General features: G+C 33.5%; 1 protein-coding gene across 6 annotated transcripts in view; it reads right to left on the bottom strand.

Annotated features, from left to right (window-relative positions):
- LOC140445546 (importin-4-like) overlaps window positions 1-14,445 on the bottom strand; it is a 550,550-nt gene that overhangs the window by 358,728 nt on the left and 177,377 nt on the right. For all 6 annotated transcript variants that reach the window (XM_072537643.1, XM_072537647.1, XM_072537644.1 and 3 more), the window contains 2 exons: window positions 13,509-13,766; window positions 13,192-13,414 (listed from right to left, as the gene is read on the bottom strand). In XM_072537643.1, the coding sequence (XP_072393744.1) occupies window positions 13,192-13,414; window positions 13,509-13,766 (481 nt within the window). The remainder of the gene's footprint in view (window positions 1-13,191; window positions 13,415-13,508; window positions 13,767-14,445) is intronic.

The raw sequence follows: 14,445 nt of genomic DNA, 5'->3' as shown, positions 1-14,445 counted from the left end.
CACAGAAATAACGATCCAGAAGTTATACTGAATATAAAAAAGAGAAAACTTGAAAACTTTGGCCACCTAATGAGAGGACAAAAGTACACATTCCTACAAAATATAATGCAAGGAAAAATCCAAGGACGCAGAAATCCAGGCGGTAGAAGAATATCCTGGATGAGAAATTTAAGAGAGTGGTTTAGCTGTAGCACTAACGAATTATTCAAAACAGCAGTAAATAAAATTAGAATCGCCCTAATGATATCCAATCTCCGATAGGAGAGGCACTCAAAGAAGAAGATACGATAAACTCGAAAAATCTCCAACGTTCACTGTTAGATATATGCCTCCCGTTCACTGCACACATTTACTGCTCCTTGACGCTGTGACGAGAATGAGATAGGATTTAACAAATAGAATGACAGAAAACTAAACAAGACAGTGTGTCAAACGTGGAATGCGTCGTAGAACGTGAAATAGCGTAAAATTATATGATGGCCATAGACGGTTCTTTAATACCCACCAAACGACTCGCTTTGTAAAGTTACATAGGCGGGATCTGTGCGAGAAAAAGTCGATCATTCGTTTTATAACCCAAAGAGGACCATAAAATATTCAACGTTAAAATGTGACATAATGTAACGGTATTACAAATCTTTTTTCTCCCGCACTGGTGCATGCCTGTGTACCTATACATCCATAACCGTACATAACCTTTAAGTTGATCGTAATACATAACTGCAACAACAAGTATGTTGACGACTTGGGTTAGTATATACAGTGCATTCCGTACGTTTTTTAAACATGATTAGGAAATTGTTGACTGGAGGCTATTAAAGAAGTTCTTAAAATGTTTGCGGGTCACCGCCTTTTCTGTAAATGGAGTGAATATTGTTATCAATTTAATTTTTTTCCTCAGTTGAATAATTCCTGCTGGAATTTGGTCTAAGCTTACTTCTTTCCCCCATTCAAGCTGTTTCATAGCTAATTCTACTTCCTCTTTATAGTGCCCTGTTCACCTGTTTTGGTAATTTCGGACTATTTCATCTCTTATAACATAAAACAGTTGTTTCAGATATCTTTATCGCGTTTCCTTTTTTTATGGATGAATATGCTTCCGTTTTCATCTTTTACTATTTCATATGGAGCTACAGGATTAACAATTCCAAATCAAGAAAACACAAATAACACTCTGAATTATATTATACAACTAATAGTCGAAAAATGAAGAGCAAGAGGTAGATGACCAAGAAGCCGAAATCTTAATGACGAACACAAATATAATCGACTAATCAAACAATTAGGATCAGCGCTACATGATGCATGCCATGCCACATTTGAACACTACATTAGTACATTGTGTAAAGAAGATCATTCGGTATGGATAGCAACAAAAACACTTAAAGAGACATGAAGAACACAACCCACCAAATAAGAAAGATGACGTTAATTGAGGAAGATCAGACCAGGAAAAAATATCAACATTTTCAAAATACCAGATAATAATAATCAAGCAATAGAACACTGAAAAGTTTTGTTTTTAACTGTTCGCTGAATGACTTACCATTTTTTAAATAACACTTAATATTGCACTTTTTTATTGTTTTTTTTTTCATCTTTCAAGATAATTCTTATAGGGATATATTTATTTTTAACATACCGTCTTATTACGGCTTTAAGATTATACGATCTAAATGTATCTTGTACCGCACTGCTAATTGAGAATTATGTTTGTAATGCGATAAGAGGTCCGGATATACGAGACACCAGTGACTCATGCCGCACTGATAAAAATCCGACAGGAATCTGCATTTCTATAAAAAAAATAGATTAATTTGTTTTGTGTATTAATTTAGTTTAGGTCGAACAAGAGTTGCAGTAAAAGATTTTTCTAAATATAGAATGTAAACTATATTTCCAATGATTTGTGAAAGACAACCAGATGTGCAGATGTTTTACTATAAAAACATGTAAAACCAAAATCTCGATTAAAAAAGTTGCAACCAGTTACTCACGATTAAACTTAACCCCATTATTGATTTTACAAGTGATAAAATGGGTCGACAAAAGACCAGTTTTAATCCTTACAACATTTAAACATAATAGTTGTATCTTGGTTTAATCAAATGAAAAGAAAAATTATACACAATTACTAAATCCACAAACTGTTCTCGATTATAACTTAGTGAAAAAGAGTGTTGATTTTAGTGATCAAGTGGCTTCTTACCAAAGTCCAATACGCAAAATTCTGAAGTGGTACCGGAAAGTGGCAGTGGAATTAATATTTAATACCGCATTTAATACCGCAGTAGGCAATGGTACAAAATTTTAAGAAGAAGCATGACTAGTAGAAAGGATAGAAAAGTTAAAAAATACTCTGAAGAATGTGATGGCAAAACTGCAATATGTCTAGTGTGCTTCAATAAAGCACATTAAAAAACAATTTTACTTATACAGGAAGTATTATTGAGTAAAAACGTATTGTGCCTCAAGTGGCCTTATAGTATTGGAAGTCGTAAGTTGATAATTTCTAGTAGAACGTTTTTATTGTTAATTACCTCCGTAAAAGTGAGTTATAGTATTTATAAAAAAATGGATGTAAATAATATGCCTTCGACATCTAAAAAAGCTAGATGTGAACATAAACGTAGATTGACCACTGCTAAATTACAATCATTGTTAGAAGCATCTGGCGAGGACGATGTAGATTAAATGAATGGTGGAACTGACTCTGATTGACTCTGACGAAATATTTGCACAAAGTCGTTCAGAAAAATCGAGGATTGCGTTTTGGAAAGAGACAACACAAACAGAATTTAAGACTTTTCTCGGGCTTATGTTCCATATGTGTACAATTAAGATGAACCGTCTGAATGGCTACTGGAGAAGTATGGGTAACTTATATAATAGTGTTGACTTGACTAGACAATTGCTCATATTAAAAAATAACCGAATAGACAATCCTCACTTGTCAAGAAACTAAAAAAACGTGAAGTGGTCTAAAAACTAAAAAGTCCCCTATTCAAACTGGTTTTTAATAAAAAATTTTAATAATATGTTAAAGTTTTTTTAATATACCCTAAAACTGAAAGCGCAAAGAATCGATTGCAAGTTACAAAATACTTGTAGAGTCATACTGTTTGGACAAGTACAGTTGTTTAAATATTCGCTTTCTGTGATAAACAAATTGAATAAATTTTTGATCTGCTTGATATTTAGCACACTTTAATATCTCATCAATTGCCAAATTTCAAGTAGCTATTAAACCTGTCGTTAGGCAAAAAACAAAGTTATTAACATTTATAAATTACTACAAACATAATATCTTAGAGTTTACGGTTTTTTGGAATTATCTCAATTATTTATATATTTAAATTTGGTATTTCTCTACATAAAAAACTTTTTATGGTCTACAACTTTTATTTGAATTATTTTTCTTTAGAATGTATACAAAACGTTTTATAAGCAAAAAATTATTTTTTTTTGCCTTGTTTTAAAAAGATTGTTAAAAAAAAAACAAAGCAAAATCAACTGTACGTCTTTACGAATTTTTGTCGGCTACCCCTCATACTATTTAGAATTTAAATTTCTGAATAAGATTTTTTTACACTATTTAGCGAGGTTCCGTGAACTACTTTCTTATGGCATGGTCAAAGTCAAATATTATTTTTTTATGTGATTAAGTCACAATTATTGGTCGATATTGAGATGAACATTACATTTTTAATTAACTAATATTTAACGATACGATTTCCAATATTTAACCTTGCTTATTGTACAAATTATGTAAAAATGTGTATACACATTTTGTACAAAAAACGTTTTTTGAGAACGATTTCCTGAATGGAAATTAAAATGTTAAACATTAAATAATTAAAAATGTGATTCTCATCCCAATCACAACCAATATTTTTGACCTAATCCCATAAAAATCTAATATTTATCTTAAACTATTCACTGATAGCTTCGATTAAACAGCTTGGAAATTGAAATATGTAAAATATTCCTCTACACAACTCTCTGGGAAAAAATATCTAAATTGAATAAATATAACAACTGAACGTTGATATAAAAAAAAACTAGTTGGTTGACCCCAGCCGGTCGGCAGGTAGTTTCAATGTCTTCATTTGAACTTGACCCAAACCGATCGATATTTTTATGTTTTCAAATATTATTTAAGTATTAACACTGGCAACATCTATTGGCTTTAAAATGATACCAAATACAGTAATTTTACCTCCCGAGGTTAAAATGACGGTTTGATGTAAAAAATTTAATATATAAAAAATCGGATTATTGAAAAACCGACAACGGAGCCAAGCCTACAAAGGTGCACTAAACGAACATACACGACTTATAAATAGAAAATGATAGCATTTCTTGGTGATGCTAAATTACAGCAACGTTAAAAGAGCTCAAAATGATAGCGGGATGTGTATATATATATATAGACATTGTAAAGACTACGACCGTCAATTTATATTTCTAAAGTATTCAACTAGTGAATTCAGAGGTTTAATCGGTCATTCAGGTTGGCAAATAAAAAAAGAAGTCAACTACTTCATAAGTTTATCGAAGACGTTTCGCTTTATATTTCTAAAGCTTCATCAGTTCTCTGAAATGTAACAGATGACATAGAGTTTATAAGAAATACAGATCTTAATAGTTCATAACTTATAACTCAATATGTAGTATATTATCAATGTTATTATATATGTACTGTAAACTTAACTCATTACTTAAAACTAACTTAACAAAAAAACACACAAACTCTGCAGAAAATAATGTTCATATTCGTAGATACGAAGATTTAAAAATTTTTAAACGGACATTTGGCTTCATTTAGAGATGGTTCTCCACTGAAGACAAACAAAGCACTGATTTATTGCAATATGCAAACAAAGTGATGCGATACCGAAAATTTTTTAAGGGCCATGTGTCACCAAATTCCAAGGTTTGCGACAATTATGAACTTCTACAGGGGTCATTGCATGATTAGTTGGACGGGCGGATTTGTATGGCGGAAATATTTGATAAATTATTTTTAATTTATGTTTTAATGAAACTTGGAAATATGGGATGATTCTGTTATTATTTTGAATGGAAAATAAGCCATATTTTAACTGAAGAATAATTGGTTGTAACGTTATAAACGTCACATCTCTATTAATTTATATTTTAAATAATTATTTCATTTTAATTTGTTTATTAATTTATTAATTTCTTTATCTTCAGTTTAATTTTTACTATTTTTATTTACAAAATAGTTGGCGCCCTCCGTTTTTTCTTTTTTCCTCTGTCTTTATTTTCTCTCTCTTTCTGTCCCGTAGAATAAATATTCGCCCTCTCTCTTTTTGCCCGGCAGACTATTCTATTCCGTGTTGACAGACAAGCTAGCAAGCAAGCTAGACATTTCATGATATCTATAGCAACATCCTATGATATCTGTGCTAAATTCATTTAGTCTCCCACTTTCTGTCAAAACAACTTTTCTGTGGTGGGATTATTTTTTGCCTCTTTTTGAAATTTATCTTCTTCTTAGAGTGCCATATCCCTACGGAACGTCGGCGACTACCATGCTTATAATATTTTTATACTGATCTCGGTCTTGCGCTACGTGTAGCAATTGGTCCTCTGTCAAACCTGTCCACTGCCGCAAATTCCTCAACCAAGAGAGTTTCTTCCGTCCTATCCATTTCTTTCCTTCGATTTTATCGTTGAGAATTAGCCGAAGGAACTCATATCTTGGTCCTCTGATTATATGTCCAAGATATTCTAGTTTACGCCTCTTAATAATATTTAATAGAGTTCGTTGATGTCCCATTCTTCGAAGAACTTCTTCGTTTCTGGTTCTGCTAGTCCATGGAATTTTTAGTATCCTTCGATACAACCACATCTCAAACGCCTCGATTTTATTCATGATATCGGCGTTTAAAGTCCAAGTTTCACAACCATACAAAAGTACAGACGGATTTCCAAATTTAATGAGTTATTGGATAATAGAGGCTTGAATTTTTGAAATGAGTTTCTTGCCTGTTCAATTCTACATCGAATTTCGAAGGATGGATCTAGATTTTGGGTAATCCAACATCCAAGGTATTTGAATCTCTGAACTCTCTGCAGCGGTTGTTGGTTTAATATCAGTTGGGTTGCGTCGATATCCACTTTACTGGTCACCATGTATTTAGTTTTATCGATATTTATCGACAGTCTCCAATTTGTGCATTCCATGTCAACTCTATTGATTAGCTCCTGCAGATCGTCGATGTTTTCAGCTAGAATCACAGTATCGTCGGCGTACCGTATATTGTTAATTATTTCTCCTCCTATGATAATTCCTTTTTGATCTTTTAAAGCTTCCCTAAATAGATTCTCAGAATACACGTTAAAGAGGGTGGGAGATAGTATACAGCCTTGTCTTACGCCTCGTTCAATACTGATTGGCTTTGATTCTCTGTTGTTGGTATTAATAATGGCTGTTTGGTTCCAGTAAAGTTTGGCAATAAGTTTGATGTCTTTTTCATCTAGTTGGATACTCTGCAAGGCGGTAATTGGTCTGGTATGCTGAACGCGATCAAATGCCTTTTCAAAATCAATGAAGCACATATATACGGGTTTTCTTACCTCCCAACATCGTTGAAGGAGTGTTTGCATAGAAAATAGTGCTTCTCTAGTTCCAAGGCATCTCCGGAACCCGAACTGCTCTTGACTAATTATTTCTTCGTACTTGTTGTTAATTCGATTTAGAAGAATATGCAACAGTATTTTAACGGCATGGCTCATTAAACTAATGAGTCTACAGTCGCTACATTTCTTAACGTTTGGTTTCTTAGGTAGAGGAATAAAGATCGATTTTAACCAGTCCGATGGAATTTCACTGGTATCATATATTTGATTGAAAAGTACAGTGAGTTCTTTTATATTGTCATTTGAGAGTAATTTTAGCCATTCGCTGTATATTTGATCTGGTCCACTGGCTTTGTTGTTTTTGGCTTGGTGTATGGCTTTTTCCACTTCAGCTATTAAGATTGATGGTCCTGTATTTGCACTTAAGTTAGGCAGTGATCCTCGATCATCCTTAAATAATGCTTTAATGTAGTTTTCCCATTCCTCCATTACTTCGTCTTCTAGGGATAGTGCATGACCTTCATTATTCGTTAATGTTATGGGTGTATTTCTTTTGTGTACTGTTTAAACTTCTTTTATTTTCTTATGTGTGTTAAATTCGTCATGTTTTCGTTGCAATCCTTCTAGTTCCTCACATTTTGCTTGCATCCATAACTCTTTGGCTTCCCTGATTTTTCTTCGAATCAGATTATGCTTTCGTTTATACTCTGAGTTATTTCTATTTTTAAGCTGTCTTCTTTCGTCCATCATTTCGATTATTTCATCTGTCATCCATGCTTGCTTTTTATAATGGGTGACAGTTCCACTTTGCGTTGCTGTATCGATGATACCATTCTTTATGTTATCCCATCTTTCTTCGGCTGTTGGTACATTGTATACTTGTGTGACGTTGTCTCGAATTTTTTCGTTCATTGTCTGTTCAAAGTGATGTTTAAATTCTTCTTCTTTTAGTTTTTGTCTATCGTATTTCTTTGTAATGGAAGCCTTTTTGATTGTCTTTAATTTTAGGTTGATTCTAGATGCCAGTAAATTGTGATCGGTGGCTGCGTCGGAACTTGGATATGTCTTAGTACATTTACATGAGTTTCGAAATCTATTGTTAATCATGATATAATCTATTTGGTTACGCATTACACTACCATGGCCACCTCTCGGTGATATCCATGTATAGAGACGTCTTCGAAATTTATAAAAGAAGGCAAAAATTAGTATAAGACTCATTTTTATGGTCTACAAATTCTCTTGGGGTAAGTACTTTCAAATTGATATTTATTCTATAATTCTGACTACATTTCCAATATTTGTAACCTTACTTTCTATAGAGAGCACATTTTTTTTCTGGTATATGCATTAGGACTCTTTAACAGAATTTAACTCAGTAGTAACAATCATATTTCATTTTAACCTTGCCATACGCTATTTGTTTAAGTGTAATTTTGTAAGATGGCAAGGAAGTTAAACCTTTCTTTTTGATGTGTTTCTAATGCAAGTGTTCTTTATATTTTGGTTTATTGGACATATCAAAACTTTATTGGCATATCAAAACTTTATTGGCATATCAAAACTTTATTGGTATATCAACAACTTAATGGGGTCATTTGGATTTATTAACCAGATGGAATTGATTGGCCATATTCAATTTTAACACTACAACTTAGTCAGGACATACAGCCACGTGTGACTGCAGCTCTCCAGAAGCCACAACTTCTAATTGGAGGACCTAACAACTAGAACACACAAGCAGCCCATCGAAGCAATAAGTAGCACTTATTAACTGTTAAGCTTTGGCAGGGTTAATTATTGTTTTTTATTCTTTTAAATAAACATGTTTGGTTAAAATTTGTCTTATTTTCTATTAACTGAGAACTCAGGTTCAATCCCTAGTTTAAGACAAGACGAACTCACCCTTGAGATACTGAGCTAGGCAAGGTATAGACGATAAGCTCCCATGGTTGATTGAGGTATTATTTTTACAATAATACTTCAATTCTCTTTGGTAGTCTTATTGTTACATGGTATTATTTATTTCGTAAGATGAGAGAGCGGTAAACCTGGCTCAAATTGTCGATGTCGGTTCTTTTGTTTATTGCCGATGAGTTCTTGAGGATCTCACACATTTCAATAAAGGAGCGTTTCTGATGGTTATTTTGTTTCGCCAGTATTTTGGTATTTGTGAAGTCAATGTAATGTTTGGTGGAAATGGCGTGTTGTGCAAGTGCACAAGAGGGTTTGGAAAGTCTAATGTCACTTTTGTGTGAAGTTATACGCCCTAGAAGAGACCGACTGGTCTGGCCAATGTAGCAGGAGTTGCTTTCTGAACAGGATATCTGATAGACAACATTAGTCTGCTCTAAGGAGCTTAGAGGAGTTTTAGACTTGGAGAATAACTTTCCAATGGTTTTAGTATTTTTTAGGGATAGTTTGACGGGTAAGTTTTTGAATAGTTTAGTAAGCTTGTTCGTAATTTGTGGGAAATAGGGAAGAGAAGCATATTATGTGGCTGGTTTTGGGGTTAACAGGGAATTGTTCGTCTGTATGCTATTGGATATGGAGGCTAATATTGCACCGTTAGGTGCTTCCGAAATAGAATGACCATAGCTTTTAGAGAAAAGATATCTGTTGATGATGGATATGGGGTAAGAGTTATCAATGAGAATGGATTTGAGTAAATCCAAAGATTCCCTCTTGTACCGCGTATGGGTCAAAGTGTGTGCTCTAAAGCTAAGAGCTTGTACAAGGTTATCATAGGTTAAGTATCTTATTGGGTGTGTAGAGTGGTAATTTAAGAACCGGTTGCTAGTCATTTCTTTCCTGTACCATGTAGTGCTCAATGTGTTACTATGTGTGCGTATGTTTCGAATGTCCAAAAACGGTATGATGTTATCAACCTCCAATTCACATGTAAATTGAAGGTGAGAATCAACGCTATTGAAGACTGATAAGGTGTTTATCAGGTGGTGATTAGATTTCCAGGTTCCCTTTGTAAAGCGTTATGCCGAGGACTTGATCCTAGCAACACCTAAAACTCCTCTAAGCTCCTTAGAGCACACTAATGTTGTCTATCAGATACCCTGTTCAGAATGCAACTCCTGCTACATTGGCCATACCAGTCGGTCTCTTCTAGGGCGTATAAGTTCACACAAAAGTGACATTAGACTTTCCAAACCCTCTTGTGCCCTTGCACAATACGCCATTTCCACCAAACATCACATTGACTTCACAAATACCAAAATACTGGCGAAACAAAATAACCATCAGAAACGCTCCTTTATTGAAATGTGTGAGATCCTTAAGAACTCATCGGCAATAAACAAAAGAACCGACATCGACAATTTGAGCCAGGTTTACCACTCTCTCATCTTACGAAATAAATAATACCAATTATTCTTCAGTTAAAATGTGGCTTATTTTCCATTCAAAATAATAACACAATCATCCCATATTTCCAAGTTTCATTAAAACATAAATTAAAAATAATTTATCAAATATTTCCGCCATACAAATGTAGAAGTTCATAATTGTCTCAAACCTTGAAATTTGGTGACATATGGCCCTTAAATACTTCGCTCGCAAAGATATACACAAAGGTACCTGGAAATCCCCGGATGGACTTACAGTAAATATGATAGATCATGTTATTGTAGACTCGAGACACCAATCGAATATAATAAACGTCCGCACTAGAAGAGGGGCAAATGCGGATTCTGATCACTACCTGGTCGAAAGTAGGGTAAGGGCTAGAATTTCAAACATCAAAAAGGAAAGAGGCTCTAAACATGAACGATACAAGGTAGAAAGACTCAAAGAAACAAACAAAAATAAAGAGTATAAAGAAAAGATAAACAACAAACTAGAAAACAGAATAACACATGAAAACCTAAATAAAGAGCGGGAAGAATGCAGAGACATCATAAAAGAGACAGCTAAAGAAGTACTAGGCATAAAAGGTAGAGAAAGAAAAACAAGAACGAATGACTGGTTTGACGAAGAATGTCAGATCATCACAGACAAAAAAAACAGAGCATATTTACTGATGCAACAGGGGCACAGAACCCGACAAGCAGAGGAAGAATATAAACGACTACGCAAAGAAGAAAAGAAAACTCACCGAAGAAAAAAGAGAGAATATATGAACAAAGAACTTCAAGAACTACAAGAACTAAGTAAATCAACAGAGACAAGAAAATTTTATCAGAGACTAAACAAAAGCAGAAAAGACTTCAAACCGAGAACAACGATGTGTAGAGATAAGGAAGGTAATATATTGACAGAACAGCAAGAGATACTAAGTAGATGGACAGAACATTTTACGGAAAAGTTTGAAGGAGATCGGAGAGAGACGACCCCTGACATACCATTAGACCAAGCAGACAACAGAGAAAAGACTCCACCAACAATAGCCGAGATTAGAGCAGCAGTAGAAAAATTAAAGAACAATAAAGCACCGGGATCGGATCAAATAGCATCGGAGTTACTAAAGGAAGGAGGAGACGCACTACAAAAAACAATACATGAATTGATAACAAAGATATGGTCGAATAAACAGCTACCAACGGAGTGGAATAGCGGTATTATTGTACCACTACATAAAAAAGGAAATCAGTTAGAATGTGGAAACTCCCGTGGAATCACGCTGCTGAATGCAGCATACAAAATAATGTCCAATGTCATTTATGAAAGACTTAGACCACACGCTGAAAAAATAGTTGGCAAATACCAAAGTGGCTTCTGTAGACAGAAGTCAACAATAGACCAGATATTTGTTCTGCGACAGATCCTCGAAAAAACAAGTGAATATAACATCGACACCCATCATCTCTTTGATAGACTTTGGAAGATCAATTTTTTGAATCGATTATTCGATTATTATTATGATACCTATGTAAGAGGTAAGAGTGATACAGGCTCTAAATCATGTAATGTAAAGACAGTACTTATTATCTAATAAATTTTCCAAAGCCTTTATTTCTTTATAACATTATTTATTTATTTATTTAATAAATATTTCCTTATAATAAACCAGTGAAATATGACGTATATTTTATTAAAATTAGTAGTAATCTTTGTGGATAGGTGGCGCTGGGAGTTTAATTACGGAAAGACAGACATAATAAGCAAATTTTAATATAGATTATAGGAAATGTATACCTAACCAAAGTTTTTGTTATTGGTTTTGTCACTTCAAAATTAACATGCTAGACCTTGATCTTGTAAGCAAACAGCAAATAATGGCTGAACAAAATTTGAGGGAGGTACTTTTTTACCCTAGGAATAACAAAATCTGACTGTTTTGTGTATTTTGTGTCAAATGCTTGTGTAAAACACTGTATCGTAGTTGTGGTTGAGTACATAAATTGAGCAAAAATAGATTTCGTGTTTATGTGCATTGTGTGTTGCATATGTGTTGTGTGTAAGATTGCAGATGATGTTATTCGACCTCCGCTATTGTTGGTATATTCTTGCTGTTGACTTCTTCTTTTAGTATTGGCAACCAAAGCCGACTACTTAAGAAGAATGAGGACTGCTTCTTTGACTTTTCTCTTTTTCATGTCCGTTTCTTTCATGATTATTGATGCATCTTTGCATTGTAGTCTGTTCTCGGTATTCCAGGCATGTTTGCATATCTGGGATTTCTCGAAGTCTCTATTCTTGATGTATGTTTCATGCTCGTTTATCCTGACACTTAGTGGTTTTGCGGTTTCTCTCCGTAGAAATTATTACATTCACAGGATATTTTATAGATGCAGTTTTTTATCTTTCTTGTGTGTTTGGTTTTGGACAGGATGAACCTCAGTGTGTTGGTGGTTTTGAATGTTGTTATGATGTTGTACTTGTTTGCTATCCTCTTCAGTTTTTATGATAAGCCCTTTACATATGGTATTATTGTCATGTTTGAGTCACTTTTTGTGTGCGTTTCTGGATTCCTTGTGGTGTTGTGTTGTTTTCTTTCTTCAATCTTGCGGAATTCCTTGTTATTAGAGTAGGTGTTTCGGGTTCTATCATATAGTAATTTGATAATTCCTTTTTTAATGTTTACGTTGTGGTTGAAGTGATAATTTATATATCTGTTGTTGGTTGGTTTTCTGTAGACTTTGGTCCTGTCTTCTGTTATGATTAGCACGTCCATAAAAGGAAGTGAGTTATTGTTTTCTTTTTCCATGGTGAATTTGATTCATTCTTCTTTATTGTTTATATACACCAGAAATTAATTTAATGCTTCTGGTCTATAGGGCCAAATAGAAAATATCTATACCATCATCTACTTTGGGTTGCTTGTCTTATTTGTGTACAAAGTTATGTTCGAACCTCCATGAATATATCTGCTAATAATGGAGATAAGGATGAGCCCGTTGCTAATTTGAAATTTTGCTTATAGAAATTATTACCTAGTTCAAAATAAGTGTTATCTGTGCAAAGTGTTAGTAGCCCCATGGCAGCTGATACATTCAGTTTGGTTTTTGTTGTGAGTGTATCATCCCTCTCTAGTTTGTCTCTTATCATTTTTAAAGTTTTCTCCAATGGTACATTGGAGAAAAGACTGAAATATGAATACGAAATATGAAAACGAATAAAAATGTTCACCTTGAATTGCAGGTTCCACTTTAGTTAAAATATATGGTATAACCTTTTCTGCCGGAATATGCAGAGCAATCAGATCTAAAGTTTGAGTGGCAGCCGTAATAGATGTGAATTGATCTGGGTCACCTAAGAAATATTCTTCGTTGCCTTCATCTTCAGGCTGTTGAGCCATTAATGAAATTAAAACATCAATTATTGGCTCGACGAGTTTGTTTTTCTGAACTACCTATATCGCCAAGAAACAGAACAGATTATTATAATTAGCTTCACAAAAAAAAATGCATTTATAAAAATTATAAAAATATATGAAATATACTAACTTTTCCTTTTGATCTAATTAACCACCCGACTATACCAACGACCTTAATTTGAACTATCTTTGGGATGGAATTATTACTAGCTAATTGAAGGCACATTTCAATAATCAATTTCAAATGTGGCGCCACAACACTAATAGCATACTCGATCAATTCCTCGATAAGCTCAAACATATCAACAGCTTTCTTTTCGTCATCCATTGCCACTGTGTTAATCACTTGAAGAATTTTTGGCAGTAGAGAGTGATATACGTTAATCATCTAAAATTTAATATATAATTAAAATACACTGCTCGGCAATTGATGAGGATGATAATTATTATTTAAAAAAATAAATAATTTAAAAGTTTGTTGACGTCGGAGTATTTTCGTTGGTTATAGTTACAATATATATATATATATATATATATATATATATATATATATATATATATATATATAGAAAAGAAATTTAATCTTTGCAGATTAGTTAAATAGTAAACTCTTAAATATTGGGGAAATCTGCAAGAAATACTCTAATGTGTATCAATTGTTTCGCCGAACGTTTTCGCCAAAGAGAATTAATTTGGCTTCTTCAGGGCTGAAAGAGAATAAATTATAATTAGCTACCATATATTATCTATTAAAACATTATTGATCTTACCGTAACTTAGAATTGTAGAGTTAGAATATTAAAAAACTTTGCTAGTAACATAGTGGTGTTTTTTGTTACTATGTGCAAAAAAAGTTTTTTATAAGGATTGAAATGTATGGTAGCTTCGAACTTGACACGTAAAGGCTTACCCAAGGTTAATCGAAAAACCCAATGCAACTACATTTAAAAGGAGGTAATTCTTTGAAATGTCGGCAATAACTAAATTTTTGATTTTTAGATAGTTAAAAGTGAGGTTCTGTTTAAGCCAGAACGCAAGCGCTGACAACTTCATTATTAGTTGGTATG

Source organism: Diabrotica undecimpunctata, chromosome 7, assembly GCF_040954645.1.
Source record: "Diabrotica undecimpunctata isolate CICGRU chromosome 7, icDiaUnde3, whole genome shotgun sequence".
In the NCBI taxonomy this organism is placed as follows: Eukaryota; Metazoa; Arthropoda; class Insecta; order Coleoptera; family Chrysomelidae; genus Diabrotica; species Diabrotica undecimpunctata.
The sequence above is the reverse complement of the archived record's forward strand: the minus strand, read 5'-3'. Positions and strand labels throughout refer to the sequence as shown.